The sequence below is a fragment of the Patagioenas fasciata genome, chromosome 2 (genome assembly GCF_037038585.1).
Source record: "Patagioenas fasciata isolate bPatFas1 chromosome 2, bPatFas1.hap1, whole genome shotgun sequence".
Taxonomy (NCBI): Eukaryota; Metazoa; Chordata; class Aves; order Columbiformes; family Columbidae; genus Patagioenas; species Patagioenas fasciata.
In genome coordinates this window covers 4,250,032-4,265,205 of record NC_092521.1, presented here as the reverse complement: position 1 = coordinate 4,265,205, position 15,174 = coordinate 4,250,032, and the positions used below count along the sequence as shown (strand labels likewise).

The 15,174-nt window shown below is 41.8% G+C and overlaps 1 protein-coding gene across 14 annotated transcripts in view; it reads right to left on the bottom strand.

Moving 5' to 3' along the window:
• Positions 1-15,174, bottom strand: part of TSNARE1 (t-SNARE domain containing 1) — a 535,013-nt gene that overhangs the window by 89,911 nt on the left and 429,928 nt on the right. For 8 of the 14 annotated variants that reach the window (XM_071803750.1, XM_071803751.1, XM_071803747.1 and 5 more), the window contains one exon: positions 3,868-4,016. The exons of 5 other annotated variants lie outside the window; for them this stretch is intronic. In XM_071803750.1, coding sequence (XP_071659851.1) covers positions 3,891-4,016 — 126 coding nt within the window. In that variant the 3' untranslated portion in view covers positions 3,868-3,890. Of the gene's footprint in view, positions 1-3,867; positions 4,017-15,174 lie in introns of those variants that run through there. One more of the 14 variants, XM_071803762.1, reaches the window with a different exon arrangement.

Genomic DNA, 15,174 nt, shown 5'->3' with positions numbered 1-15,174 from the left:
CTATTTATTTACATTTAGACTGTATTTCAGAGTAAGTACTCTAGAAACATGCAGTTTAGAACCATATGAAGTGTATTTATTCCTTGAGTAGTGCCGTCTACAATGCTACATTTAAAAGAAAAGGATACATCACAGAGGGGAAAGATGATAAACATCATGTAGATAGGTAAACAACAGAACTAATTTATTGAGAAATTAGCATTTGAAAAAGCATTTATTAGTTCTTCTGTAAAGGTAGCTAACACCACATTACTTTGTTTGCAGGCAAAGTACTGATCTCATGAACAACTGTGCGTAGGTAGAGTGTTTCATCCACACAAAGCCTCACTGACTACTTAGGGATCCAGATCCACATTCCCTTCTAACATATCTAGGAGGTTAAGGTTTTGTGTTACCTTCAGTGGTGCTTTGTGTGTGCAGCAAATTCATGAGGCTTAAATGTACTTTATGGTATAAATTGCTATGAAGAACTTGGTGGTTGTGTCTAAATTATGTCTATTAAATCCCAGAGCACTTCCACATTCCTGAGAAAGGGGAGCACTCCAGTAGATCCCAACACTACAACAGGGCAGAACTGTCTGTATACTCACTGTTTCACATATTTCTAACTATTAAAGAAGATGTGGGTCTATATGGAAGCTACAAGTTTTTTCAGAAAACGGTTGGTCTGGTTGTTCATAGAATCATAGAATGTCCTGAGCTGGAAGGGACTTACAAGGACCATCAAGTCCAAGTCCTGTCCCTGCATACGACAACCCCACAGTTCACACCATGTGTCCAAGGACGTTGTCCAGTCTCTTCTTGAACACTGTCGGGCTTGGGGCTGTGAAACCTCCCTGGGGAGCCTGTTCCAGTTCTCCAGCACCCTCTGGGTGAAGAACCTTTTCCTCATGTCCAACCTGAACCTCCCCTGGCACATCTTCTGCCATTCCCTTGGGTTTTGTCATTGGTCACTAAAGAGAAGAGTTTGGTGCCTGCTCCTCCTCCTCCCCTTGTGAGGAAGCTGTAGACCATGATGAGGTCTCCTCTTAGTCTCCTCTTCTCCAGGCTTGTGGTTGAGGGACCAAGACCTCACTGATATTTTGTTTGGTTTGCTGAAGAAACTGTTTCTACAGAAGGAACCACCAAACAGGAAGATGGCCAGGAAAGTGGTGGTGATGTCAGCCACCCTGGAGGTAGAGAAGTTGTCAGAGTTCTTTGGAAACTCTTCAGTGCTGCCCATTCCAGGAGGAAGTTATCCTGTGAAGGAGATATTCTGCAACCTGTTCAGCCCAAGTGACAGTTGCATCTCTGTGCATGTCACAGAGGTGTGGCCTGTTTTACTTTTGTTTCTCTGTTGTGTTCTTTATTCTTGGCATAATAATCATCTGTGAAAGACCACAAGAATTGGGACAAACTTTTTAGCAGGGCCTGTTGCAACAGGACAAGGGGTGATGTTTTTAAACTAAAGGAGGGGAGATTCTGGCTAGACATGAGGAAGAAATTCTTTTTACAATGCAGGCAGTGAAAGGCTGGCCCAGGTTGTCCAGAGAGGTGGTGGAAATGCTGACAACACTGTACTTCCAGCTCTTTGAGACTACTTTGACAGAAAAGTGTAGATGTACCATTTGGGGCTGTAAGATATTCCATGGCCACAAAGGTGGTGAAAAGTGACATTCATAAGATGGAGAAGAGAATGTATATACAGCATCAAGTAAGGAAAGTTCAACCAAAATTAGAATTAGCTACAAAAAAGACAGACATACTTACTGAATTAGAAAGCTTTCTTATAAGGTTTGACACTCTAAGACTGACAATGAGCAGATAAAAAAGCAAGAGCAACTCAGTTCATTTCAATGCGGATACATTGCGGTGTAACACAAGCCACAAAACATCCCACAAAGACTCTGCTACTACTGTTACTACAGCTCATAGGCTGACTGGTCCAGCCCAAAAAATGTCAGTAGATAGTCTTCTGCTTTTATCACATTGTGAGAGAATAAAAAAGGATGGATGGGGAAATCAGCAATAGTGACTTGCAAACAACTTGATGAACAAACAAGCAATCTGAATTTCTCTTCCTATGAAAGCCTGTCGGAAGATGAATGGGCATAGTTTGCCCTCCATAAAGCTGTTGCAATGTCAGCCCATGGGCATGTTTTTCAGTTGTTATTCCATTCCCTGCTCTGAGAAAGAATAGCATGATTTCTTTTTCATTCATTTTAGTGTCACCTACAGCAACTCAAGTGGGATGTAAGGAGAAAAACAGGCCCTTTTTTTGCTTTCCTCCCAACCTGCTGTTCAGTAATCACTTGGAGCCAAGAATGCGTATCTTTGCCCCAGAGCTGCGTGCAAACTCTCAACAGTGATCTGCAATCTGGATTGGTCCCAATACCACCACCAAGAATCCGTATTGCCCCGGAAGGCAGTTGGAATCTGCCCACATCTGTGTCACCGTGTCACCAGCATATCCCATCTGTTCATGTAGACAGCTTCACACAATGGCAAGACTACTTGTCGTAAAAGCACAGCTTTTTGCAAACACTGTCTCCTATCATAAATAATTGAGGAGGGTGGCCATGTAGATCTCATGAAGTTCAATGAGGCCAAGGGCAAGGTTCTGCACCTGTGTTGGGGCAACCCCCGGTATCAATACAAACTGGAAGGTGGATGATTGAGACCAGCCCTGTGGAGAAAGATTTGGACATACTGGTGAATGAAAAGTGGGACATGAGCACTTGCAGCCCAGAAACTCAATTGTATCCTGGCTGCATCCAAAGAAGCATGGCTAGCAGGTCAAGGGAGGTGATTCTGCCCCTCTACTCTGCTCCTGTGAGACCTCGCACCTTGGCTACTCTGTTCAGCTCTGGGATCCCCAGTACAAGAAAGACATGAACCTCTTAAAGCAGGACCAGAGGAGCGTCACAAAAACAATCAGAGGGTTCGAACACCTCTCCTATGAAGACTGAGAGAACCAAGGTTGTTCAGCCTGAAGAAGAGAAGGCTCCAGGGAGACCTTTTTTGCAGCCTTTCAATACTTAAAGAGGGTTGATAAGTAATATGTCGTAACACTTTTTACCAGATTCTGTAGTGACATGACAAGGAACAATGGTTTTAAACTAAAATAAGACTAGATTTAGATTGGACACATGGAAGAAATTTTTTGGCAATGAGGGTGGTAAGACACTGGAATAGGTTACCCAGAGAAGTGGGTGCCCCATGACGGGAAGTCTTCAAAGTCAGGATGGATGGGGCTTCGAACAACCTGATCTAGTGAAGGACGTCGATGCTTACAGCAAGGAAGTTGGACTAGATAATCATCAATGATCTCTTCCAACCCAAACCATTCCATGCTTCTACAATACTCATGGAATCACTTTTATAATGCAATGACCATTTCAGGCAGTTTTATATTACATCTGGTTCCCCTCTGGCGACATTTATTATTCAGTAGTAAGCCAGTGTCAAGAAATCTGACTGCAGTGTACCTCACTGGCAATATTGTGCCCATGATTCAACACCCCGTTTCAATCATCTCTGGAGAGGAGGGCTGAACACTTCTGAAGAGAGGCAGTATGCGGTTTTGCCCCATTAACCTTCTGCAGTTCTTGTCTTCTCAAGAACAAAAATTAAGGCAATAATACTCTTTATGTGGAGGTAATGGACATGTTTCATCACTGAGTCCACAACTGAGATGCTTAAGTATTTCATGTTGCAACACAGAAAAAAAACTGTTGAGAAGAAGAAAATAAACTAAAATCTCTACTGCTTCGCACAGGGAAGAAGTGTTGGTAAGTTCCATATTTTGCTCGAAAACAGCCGAAGTCCATAATGGTGCAAGCAAAAGGGAGGAATTGTTTGGTGCCTGAAAGATCTCAATCTACTCACCTGCCTTCATGCCTCCAGAATTGTTAAGCAGGAGAAGGAAGAGCTACATTTTTAAGTGGCACGTTGCTTTCCAAAAATGGTAGTGTCCTTCCGTTTAATGGAGTCTGTGCCACTGACGGTGTTACTACATCATGTTCCACTCTGCTATTCTGAAACAGCAAGAGTAATCAATCATTTACTTATCACAGTAGCAAAACAGACTTTTCTTGGAGAGAGTGTAAAAAGTGCTACAATAAAGTAATTTTGCCAATTTGAGTGTTCCACTTGACAACTATTTGCATAATAAGGTTTTGCCAAGATAAGAAGATTGGTAATTTTCAGCAGCATGGAAGGGATTGAAGTTTTTAAGCTTTTTTGCCCACTATCTACACACTCACAGACCTCCGCTCTTGATGTATGGTTCTTTTTAAAGTCCTCCATCTGTCTCCGTTGTGTAATGAATTCTGTCACTCTCAATTGTGCTCCTGAGCAGTGAGCAGGGGAAGGGAGTTTGCATTTTGATTATAAAAAGGTACCGTCAGCTGTTATTACAATGGAAAACTCGTCTCCATGTGAAGTTTTAAAGCACTTATAAGCTTAGTCTCCCTCTCAGAAGCCGCCTGTAGATCACACTGTCACCGTTTGACGGGGTGTGCGGGAGAGCAGAGGGCTGGGCTGTGCTGCCAGAAGAAAAGTTCAGAGAAAGGGAAGTAAATCCAGTTTCCTCCCTAAGAAGCTCATGGGAGGGATATAGCAGTGCAAACCCCGTCATGTAAAACTTGTTCCACATGCAGCTTGTGCTGAAACTCCGAAGGGCTGTTTGGAAAAAAAAGGATGGCAGGAGGAGATCAAGGCTGTCAGCTTAAGTTTCTTTCCTTCTCCTCATCCTCATGAGCCAGTTTATCTCATCCTGAGACTTGTCAGCAATTTTCTATTTGGGACGGTGGGAGGGCAGGAGGAAGATAAGCAGAGCTTTTACAGGTTAAGCATTAACATACTTTTAGGGGTTTTGATAGCAAAGTGCTCTAGAAGGATTAGAATGGTAGGGAAAATGTAGAGCACATCTACACCGTGCCATGGAAAGAGCTGCAGAGATCCTGGGCAGGTGAGAATGAACCTGGCCAATGTGGTGCTGTGTCAGCTCACTCCAGATTTATGTTCCTGCAGAGTGTGATCCTCCAGCTAACAGGTCCAGAAAAGACAACAGCAATAAATGAGCTTTGCATGAACATCTTGAGAGCAAATTTTCAGATTCAAAGTGTCCAGTGTCCAGCCAGATTGATGAGCAACTTTCAGCACAATTTTAGCTTCAGGTGGGGTGCAGGTGGACTTAGCCAGGTGAAGCAGACAGATAATAATCAATAATAAGGAAGAGGAGGCCAGTGCAGTCCCTGGACTTTAAGAGAGTAGGTTTTTACTTGCTTAAGGGAATGGGTCAGTGGATCCCACGTGAGGCATTTCTGGAAATTTAGCAGAGTTTTAAGGACAGAATACTCCAAGCACAAGAATGGTGGGAATGGCGCATCCCCAGTATCCAGCAATACAACTAGACATATCACGAGACAAGCTCGGCTATGCAGAAAACTCCAAACAGCTCCAGTGTAAAAAGATAATACTCAGGAGGTGGAAGCAGCAAGCTTTGAGTAAGAGGTTGAATGAGAGACCTGCTGAGGTCCCTTCCAGCCTGAATTATCATACGATCTTATATCATTCTCCTTGTAACCGATCTCTGCTGTGCATTTTACCTTCCAAACCTAAATTAAGAGCTAAATAATCTTCAAAATGAAGATACCTTCTGTTTACAGCACAGAATTTATACGTTCCTGGTCTACAGCCCTTCATCTGGGAAGGAATAATTGTATACACCAGTATGGGCTGGGGGCTGGCTGACTGCAAAGCAGCTTTGCAGAGGAGTATGTAGGGGTTATAGGTGGACACTCAGTTGCACATGAGCCAGCAACATTCATTTACAGAAAAGAAGGTCAATAACCTCCTGGTCTACATTGGGCACATAAGCATTGACGGCAGGTCAGGGGAGGTGATCCTTCTGCTGTAGTTAGCCTTGGTGAGACATATCTGAAGTGCTGTGTGCAGTGCTGGGCTCCCCAGGACAAGATGGGCATGGATATACTGGAACAGGTTCAGTACTAGGCTACTAAGTTCATTAAGAGAGTGGACTATCTCACAAGGAGAGGCTGAGAGCACTGAGGTTTTTCAGCCTGGAGAAGGGAAGGCTCAGGAGTATCTTATCTATGCATGTAAATACCCAAAGAGAAGAACTAAAGAAGATGAAGCCAGGTTTTATTCGGTGGTGCCCAGTGACAGAACAAAAGGCAACAGGCATACATTGAAACACAGGAAACTCCATTTAAACACAAGAAATAATATTTTTGTTGTTGTTTTGAGAAGGTACTCAAACAGGGGAACAGGTTGTGGAGTCTGCATCTACAAAGGTATTCAAACCCTAGCTAAACATAACCCTGAGCAGCCTGCTTTGAGCCAAGGGTTGGACTGTGCAATCTCCAGAGATGTCACAAACCACAATTATTCTGTGATTCTGCCAGTAAAACCTCTACCCAACTCCCAGACAGACATGGACGACTTCACAGTCTAGACTCAATAATGTGTTTATCTTTGTCATCTCCCTGTCCTTTTATCACTGTGGTCCAGAGAGAACCCTCAACTGATTGCAGAGGAGCAGAATGTAGAGCACTGCACAGTTAAAGAGTAGTTGTACCCAACAAGAAGGTGGTGAGTGCCAGGTCACCGAGTAGAAGTGGTAAAACACCGTCTAGAGGATACAAACACTGCTGTTTGCTGTTCTCCAGCCTGGATTACCAGCTGCCATGTAAAGGTGGGAACTGGCATGCTCACATTGTTAAAACTCCTTGTTCAAACTATATTTGTGCCTCCTAACCATTCCTCCACCCCCTCCCTTTTAAATCCCTTTGTAAAACCCACTTTATGGATGACAGCCTCTTATACACTTAGCAATAAAGAGGTTTAAAAGAAATAATCACAATAACTAACTAATAAACATTCTTCATTATTTCCAAGATGATAATAATCCCTAGCACTTTCATTGCACTTTACATATTCAAGCACTTTATAATCATTAACTAATTAGTCCTTGCAAAGCTCATCTAAATATTATTATCCGGTTAATATAGAAAGAGAAGCTGTAAGAGAGAAGGTAGAGAATTTACCTAAGGGCATACATCAAGCCATTTGCAGAGACAAGATTGGAACTCAGCTCTTCAACATCCTAATCCTTGGCTCATATCCCTCTTGCTGTCTCTGATAATATGGGCTAAATTATGTGATACTAGGATCATTTTCTTTAATATTCATCCCCAAATGCATGACACTGAATATTACATTTCATCTCTTTGTTGTCCTCAGGATCACCTATTTCTTTCTCCCTCCCCTTCTGCACTGATATTACCTCCTGCCTTTATATCATGAGCAAATATTATTAGGACCCAGGGTCTATCTCCCATTTATACAACAGCACTGGGATAATCATTTGGGCCACATTATCCAATGAGTACAGAGTGAAAAATTCAGACATGTACCTTTGAGCGGGTGTAGGAAACTCTGTGTCTTATGGGATCATCCTTAGCAATGGTCCATAGACAAAAAACTTCATCATATGCAGCCCTTCATTATTCTGGTGTCTCAGATTCACAAGGAGGGGTGGAGACTGATGTACCCCGACACAGATCATACCTCCAAATTTGTGTGTGGGTCAGCTCCCTACAATGTTCTTTATAGATAAATTGGGGATTTTTGTTTGTTTGTTTTGTTCTGGTTTGGGGCATTTTTTCCCCATTCTTCTCATTGATACAAGACCAACAAACCATCACATGAAAGTACCATGTGGTAAGTCTAAAACACAAAGAAGGACTTTTTTATCCTGTCCCACGAATCTGGACTGTGGAAATCCTTACCACAGGAGAGCATAGGTGCTAAATGTCTATGTGCATGCAAAATGTGAGTAAAAAAATCACAGAAGAAAAATATGTATGTATATATGCATCAAAGAATGTTAAGCACATGGATGACATCTTTGGTTAACAAAGTGTCTGAGTTAGTGAGCACTGAACACTGCAAAAGTGGTGTTTGGGATGTATCATTACATGTCTGTCCCTGTTGTTGTGCCCCAGCAACATTAAAATTATATTAAGAAAGTCACATCTTCAAACCCACAGATAGTAAACCCCTATGCAGCAACCCTACGAAAATCAACGAAACCTGAGATAGTTCTTGATCTACTACTGTACTCTCTCAGTGTGTTCTCACCCTCGTTTTATTTTCTGCAGCTGTCATCCTGATTCCCCAAAGTCATTTTGGCTAATTGAAAAGGAAAGATTACCTTTGAAGGAACTTCTCCCAGTGAGGTAAATAATGTTTTTCCCTTTAACTTAATGTGTCGTTGGATTTTGTTACAAGCATTTAATTCATCTTAATTATTTATCTTTTTAAATTGAAAAAAAAAGTATAATAAATTAAATCATTATTTTCTACACCTGTGGGGACAATTTTCCCAAAGAAATTTAGGATCTGAGGCTTAGCGACCGCCAGCAGCATGGAAGTGTTTGATATGATGAAGTTGGTTTGTGTCAGTGACCACTCTTTTTTCCACTCATATCTGCAGTAATATTCAATGTGCTCTTTAGCCCCTCCATACAGCCCCTTTTTGCCATTGATGAGGAAAGAAAGACCAGATGATGATCACACAGTCCTCAAGACTAGATCTGAACTACTGGATCCCCAGCCGGTCATCAAGTTGGAATGTGCCATCATGTTTCTGTTGAGTTATTAAATGAAACAGAGTTCATGACATCCTCACGTGGTACCTGCTTTAACAGAAACTTTAAATGACAGGGCTGGATGGCCCATGGATGACATACAGTTTGTCATGGCAAAGTTACTCCAGCCAATTTTTGAACAAATTTTAACCAGGTGAATGTCTTTAGACAATCAGTACCCTGCATGGCATTGACACAAATTTTTAAATTTAATATTTGTAGTCCAAAACATAAATTTCAGAACCACAGCCTGAGCTTTTCTGTAAGTTACCATATACCTTTTTTGGAAGTTCATGTGTGTATTCACTTTAATTCCAATAACTCATTGAAAATAATGACTGTAGTGGCTAATTCCCAGGTAAGCTTTCCCCTGTTCAGTTACTGGATTTATATGGTGTGGATTTACATCCAGAGTATATCCAACAGAGTTAGTTTACTAGGCTCCATCAGCTCTGCATGAAGCAGTACCTTCAGACATCTCAGCTACCCTGTGAGTATCCACTAAGGAACAGCTATTTTTGTCATTACAAACCTTATTTTCATAGAAACCAGTGAGTTTGTTGTTCCTTGGGTCCTACTTGGTGCCTCCTCAGCTAAGACACTGTCCCTGTTACTCTTCATGCTGGAACAAACTGGGAACACTAACATGTTCATTTATAGCATCTCATCTGAAAAGTGTTAATTGGAAACTGAGGTGTGGTAGCTTTTTCAGCTGCTCTATCATGACTGCAAGGCTATATTAAACTAGTATTCCCTCTAGCAATGGAGAACACTTGAACTATGCATTGGGTAGGAGTCAAAACTTCTGTGATGGCTCCTAAATCTCAAGGTCATACCAGTCAGCTGCAAGCAGATTACAGATAATGAATCTGTGGTAACAGTAGGCAAATTAGCAAAATAACACTATTTTGGTTTTGGTGCACATGCTTCCCATAATAATGGGTTTGTAATATTTAAATTCATTATCCCAACAAAAATCCATGCCGCTTTGGACAAACTTTCCATTCAGTTCTGTATCATACACCCTTCAATTCCAGTTGTACTCTATGATGACGTTCATACCACCATGGAAGCTTTACAAAATCAACACGGTTCATCTTCAAAGAGGTGTTTAGTTGCTTTGTTTTGATTTGTTTTTCAATGTAAGAACACTGTGATGAGAGGAGGGAAATCTGAGGGAAGCAACAGCCCAAAGAAAGCTGTAGTAGCCACTGCAGAAATTATTAATATATTTAGACCACAATAGCTTCTGATTGCAGATGGAACAAATCTCTTTTCTGAGTTTCTACGGCATTCAATCACTTAACCTTTTGTGACTATATGGACCCTTCTTCCTTTGCCTCATCAAATGCCTTAGGGTAACCTAGTTGCAATGTGTGGTATATCACACAGTCTGCATTGATAACCACTCTCAAACACTTATCACAGGAGGTGATTAACCCCTGATTTGAGGAGTCTTTCCTCCACACTAGGAGCCTAGATGGTTTAGTTTAAACCATATATATCATATATAGAAGGTTAAGGCTAGCCACAGCAAATCCTGCTGCTTTTTATAGATAATTCATAAACCAAAGTGACACTCCACACTCTTCTAACTCACACGAAGACTGTGTGACTGTGCCTTTGGATGCTTCGTGGTGTGACCAAACCTGTCTTCCTTAAAGATGTTTAGCCTTCAGGTGGAAACACTGACCACAAGACATTTCACATCCACATTCCTCAGGGACAGACTTTATGCCCCATTTTTTTTTGGTCTGTTTTCTAAGAGCAGGCTGCTAGGATTTAAAGATGAATGTTTTTCCGAGTGGGCTCGTTGCAGATCAGCTCCTTAATTACACCTACTAAAGAAGTAATGCATAGTGATGTCCTGAATTTGTCCCTAATTAAAAATACTGTACTTAAAGCTTCCATGATTCCCTTCTGCTGAAGTCTTTAATCAGGAGAATAAGGCTTTGGAGCCTTGATTAATAATAGGACCAAGTGCTCTGCAGTTGAAAATGCCAGGGTATTAAATTTCTTTAAGTCACCTGGTGTCCCTATCTATTAGAGATCCTGGCAATGTTACTTATGCAATAGTACAGAATAATTGAGGCATAAAGTTTCAGATCCCGAATGAGACAAATGATACTAATCTTCCTGAAGATGAGTTTGACATGGATGTGGGCACTAATGTAATAAACCAGATACCTTTGTAACTGCATCATTAAATAAAATAAATGGCCTTCTTCTAAGTATTACCCATGAAATCTAATGCACAGGTAAGATGCGCTGAATTCCTAACAAATCAAAGTACATGGCAGCTTGGGAAAACACACAGAGATAACTACCCTAAACAAAAAACACCCAGATAAGACAGTCTTGAAAACAGGGATGAATTTTCAAAATAACAAATAATGCAAAGCAGAAAGAGGTGTTAGATTCTTTCACTGAAATTAGCAGGTTTGTATCACACAAAGAAACAAACCAAACATAATCCAAAGCTCATTGTGTAAGAGCCGTGTGTTTTCTAGGCTGGTTTGACAACAGCTGGTGGCAGAACAGATTCACCATTCTCAGTAGCTGTGAAAACTTCAAAATGCAATATTAGGCAGAAGGTACCTTCCTAATGCTTTTTGGTACAACTGCCTCTTTTTGAAAGAAACTGTGTTGCATAATAATCGTTGGCTATTTTACTGTACTTAACGTAATCAGACACTCTTACTTCAAATGCATAAAGGAATGAAAGTTGTAAAAAATAATTCCACAACAGGTCTCAGGTACCACTAAAACTATATGGGGAATGCTGTCACAGGAACAGCATAAAGTCCAGCACAATTAAGACCTGGAGAGGAAAGACTTAGATACTTTTCTTGAAATGTGTTATCATGATTTATTGTGATTTATTACGGTGCACATACTGAAAGAGACATTGGTGTTGGTGCACTGTCTCCTGCTATTGCCAGCAACCCCCTCCTAATCCCTTCTTGCCAGCTCATCAGGCTCTACCTGCAGCCTAGTCTGAGGGTCAGCCCTAATCCAAGTTTAGCATGAATTTATTCATGAGAATGTTATAACTGTTTTATTGATCTTGGGGATAAACAGTGTCTCCCACACTTTATTTTCCTATGCTACCATGCCATACAGAGACAGCTATTAGTGACCCTGCTGAAGTGCCAGGCACAGGAGCTCTGTTTTTGGTATCTTACTCTAGAAAGCAAACAGAATTTATCTGTGCACTGCCAGTATTTCCATTGTTTGAGCTAGCCCGTAAGAATCATAGAATCACAGAATCCCAGGTTGGAAAGGATCACGAGGATTGCCCGGCTCAACCTTTCTTGGCAAAAGCACAGTCTAGACAAGCTGGTCCAGCACCCTGACCAGCTGAAGTTCAAAATTGTTCAATGTTGGGGAATCCACCACTTTCCTGGGGAGATCATTCCAATGGCTGATTGTTCTCATTGTGAAAAATTTCCCTCTTGTGTCCAATCCGAATCTCTCCAGGAGTTATTTATACCCATTGCTCAGAAGCCAGGCAGCACAGAATCACAGACTGGTTGGGGTTGGAAGTCACCTCTGGAGATCATCCAGTATAACCCACCTGCTAAAGCAGGTTCACCAGAGCAGATCACACAGGAAGGTGTCCAGGTGGGTTTGAATGTCTCCAGAGAAAGAGACTCCACAGCTTCTCTGGGCAGCCTGTTCCAGGGCTTTGGTACCTCAAAGCAAAGAAGTTTCTCCTCATATTCAGATAGAACCTTCTGTGTTTTAGTCTGTGCCCACTGCCCCTCATCCTGTCTTGCTGAAAAGAGTCTGGTCCATCCTCTTGACATCCACCTTTTAGATATTTATAAGCACGTTTCACTGTTAAGCTGCAGACTTCATTAATATAAGCAGCGCCCTCAATGTAACATCTCCCTTCTCACCATCACATCAGTAGCTCTGTTAAGTTCTGCTCTTACCTGAATTCACTTTTGCTGTGCAGAATGACATAAAACACACTGTGGTCCCCACAGTACCTGGTATAAGGGCAGTAGTCCCTCCTCAGCCCCAGAAATATTTTGCCTACCACATCCTATGGCCACATGCATCTTTTCATGACCCTGCACATTAATAATTTATCCTCATCCTAGTATGCACAAGCTTTTTTCTTTCTCACTTTCACCCGATGAGATACCACTTTAAAGTGGAAATTATTAGTCCCTAGCTGAATAACCTGGTACTTTCTGTTAGGAAATGTATTTGCTGCTTCACTAACATGGGTAAAATGATTCTTCCTCAGTGATATCCCGTTCTTCCTCTGAAATCCCAATACCTCCTGACTGTGCACCAAGGTAAAATAACATATTATGAAAATACTAAATAAGATTAGTCCCAGTTTGTACTGCCAATTCAAATCCAGCAGCTACTGATCATATCTCAACATCTCCCCTTAGATCAGTGTCTTACCCAGTTTTAAGTGTTTTCTGTAATCTCTAGCTTTTTCAAATTAAGTATTCACTTTCCATGTGATAGTATATCAAAGAGCTTACTGATTTTTACATGCATCCCATCAGCTTAATTTCCTTATCTAAAACCCCTTGAATGTTATCATAAAAATAATATTTTTGTAGCTGACTTAGCAATTGGATGTTGGTCTCTAAAAATACATTACATAGAAAAAGACAGATAACATGCCACCATATGATTTTGACCTATAGTTTCCGGTGGGTAATTCCAAAATGGAATGATATGCGAATTAAAAACTTCTCGTTTTCACCCCAAAAATGGCTGAATAGCACCAGCAAGGAGCACAATCCTTGCACATACATTCCAAATATGATCCCTGGGAAGACATAGGAGAGGAAAATTATAGTGAAAGCAGTTGTAGCCAAATAAAAAGATCCCTTGTGACTCCATCTGCAAAAAATAAAGTGTTATTGAAAAATATTTTTGTTTGTTTGTTTGTTTTGTTGATGTTGCAGTGTAATAATTCTTACATTGCTTTGGCTTAGGTGGAATTTTAGTTGAAAGGCTTGTTTTAAAGACCATGGATTAGAAGAAGCCTCATAAAATGCATAATATAATGTACACTTATAATAAATATTGTTAATCATGCTTATGGTAGTACTTACAAGCCAGGAAAATGGGGTCTGGAATAGTAGGCACTGTACAATTACTGTCAGCCCTTTTTAAAGGATGGTCGCTGAAGTGTTTATAATAAAATAGGTGAAATCAGCAGAGGGGAAAAGGTCAGCTGGGCATATGGGATGATAAAGTGAAGCATCACTTCCTTCCCCAGTACTGGTGGAAGTCATAATACCATGTCAGAGAAAAAGCCAAGCCCTGGAGATCCCTTTTGCCACACTTTGAGTGCACCCTTAGTAAGTTTGCAGATGACACCAAGTTGGGTGGGAGTGTTGATCTTCTGGAGGGCAGGAAGGCCATACAGAGGGATCTGGACTGGATGGATCATTGGGCTGAGGGCAATTGTATGAGGTTCAACAAGGCCAAGTGCTGGGTCCTGCACTTGGGTCACAACATCCCCAGGTAGTGCTACAGGCGTGGGTAAGAGTGGCTGGAAAGTGCCTGGGGTAAAAGGACCTGGGGGTGTTGATGACAGCAGCTGAACATGAGCCAGTGTGTGCCCAGGTGGTCAAGAGGCCACCAGCACCCTGGCTTGTGTCAGGAATAGTGTGGCCAGCAGAACTAGAGAAGTGATTGTGCCACTGTACTTGGCACTGGTGAGGCTCCACTTTGAATCCTGTGTTCAGTTTTGGGATTCTCATCATAAGAAGGACGTTGAGGTACTGGAGAGAGTGCAGAGGAGGCGATGAAGATGGTGAGGGGCCGGAGCACAAATGTGATGGGGATGAGGCTGAGGGACCTGAGGGGTTCAGCCTGGAGAACAGGAGCTGAGAGGAGACCTTCTGATCTCTGAACTGCCTGAACGGAGCTTGGAATATGGAGGGGGTTGGGCTCTTCTCCCTAGTAGCAAGTGATAGGAGAAGAGGAAATGGCCTCAAGTTGCACCAGGGGAGGTTCAGATTGGATATTAGGAAAAAAATTCTTCACAGAAAGGGCTGTCAGGCATTGGAACAGGCTGCCCAGGGCAGTGGTGGAGTCACCATCCCTGGAGGTGTTTAAAAGGTGTTTAGATGAGGATCTTAGGGACATAGTTTAGTGCCAGAGTTAGGTTACGTTACGGTTAGACTCAGTGTTCCTGAGGGTCTCTTCCAACTGAAACAAATATATGATTCTATGATTTTATGACTCTGCAAGGTGCCAGGTAGGTCTAAGACCCAAGATGGGACATGTGGACCTACGTGTCATATCATGCCCACCCATTTTTGTGTGTAGATGAGCTTTTAGGGACATGGTTTAGAGGTGGACTTGGCAGTGTTGGGTTAACAGTTGGACTGGATGATCTTAAAGGCCTTTTCCAACCAAATTGATTCTATGTATTGTTGCCAGGCTCCTAAGGCTCTGGCAGTTACTTACAAGATGTCCTGCCCAACCAGCCAAGAAATAATCAAAGAAGAGGAACTCCATAAATGTTTTT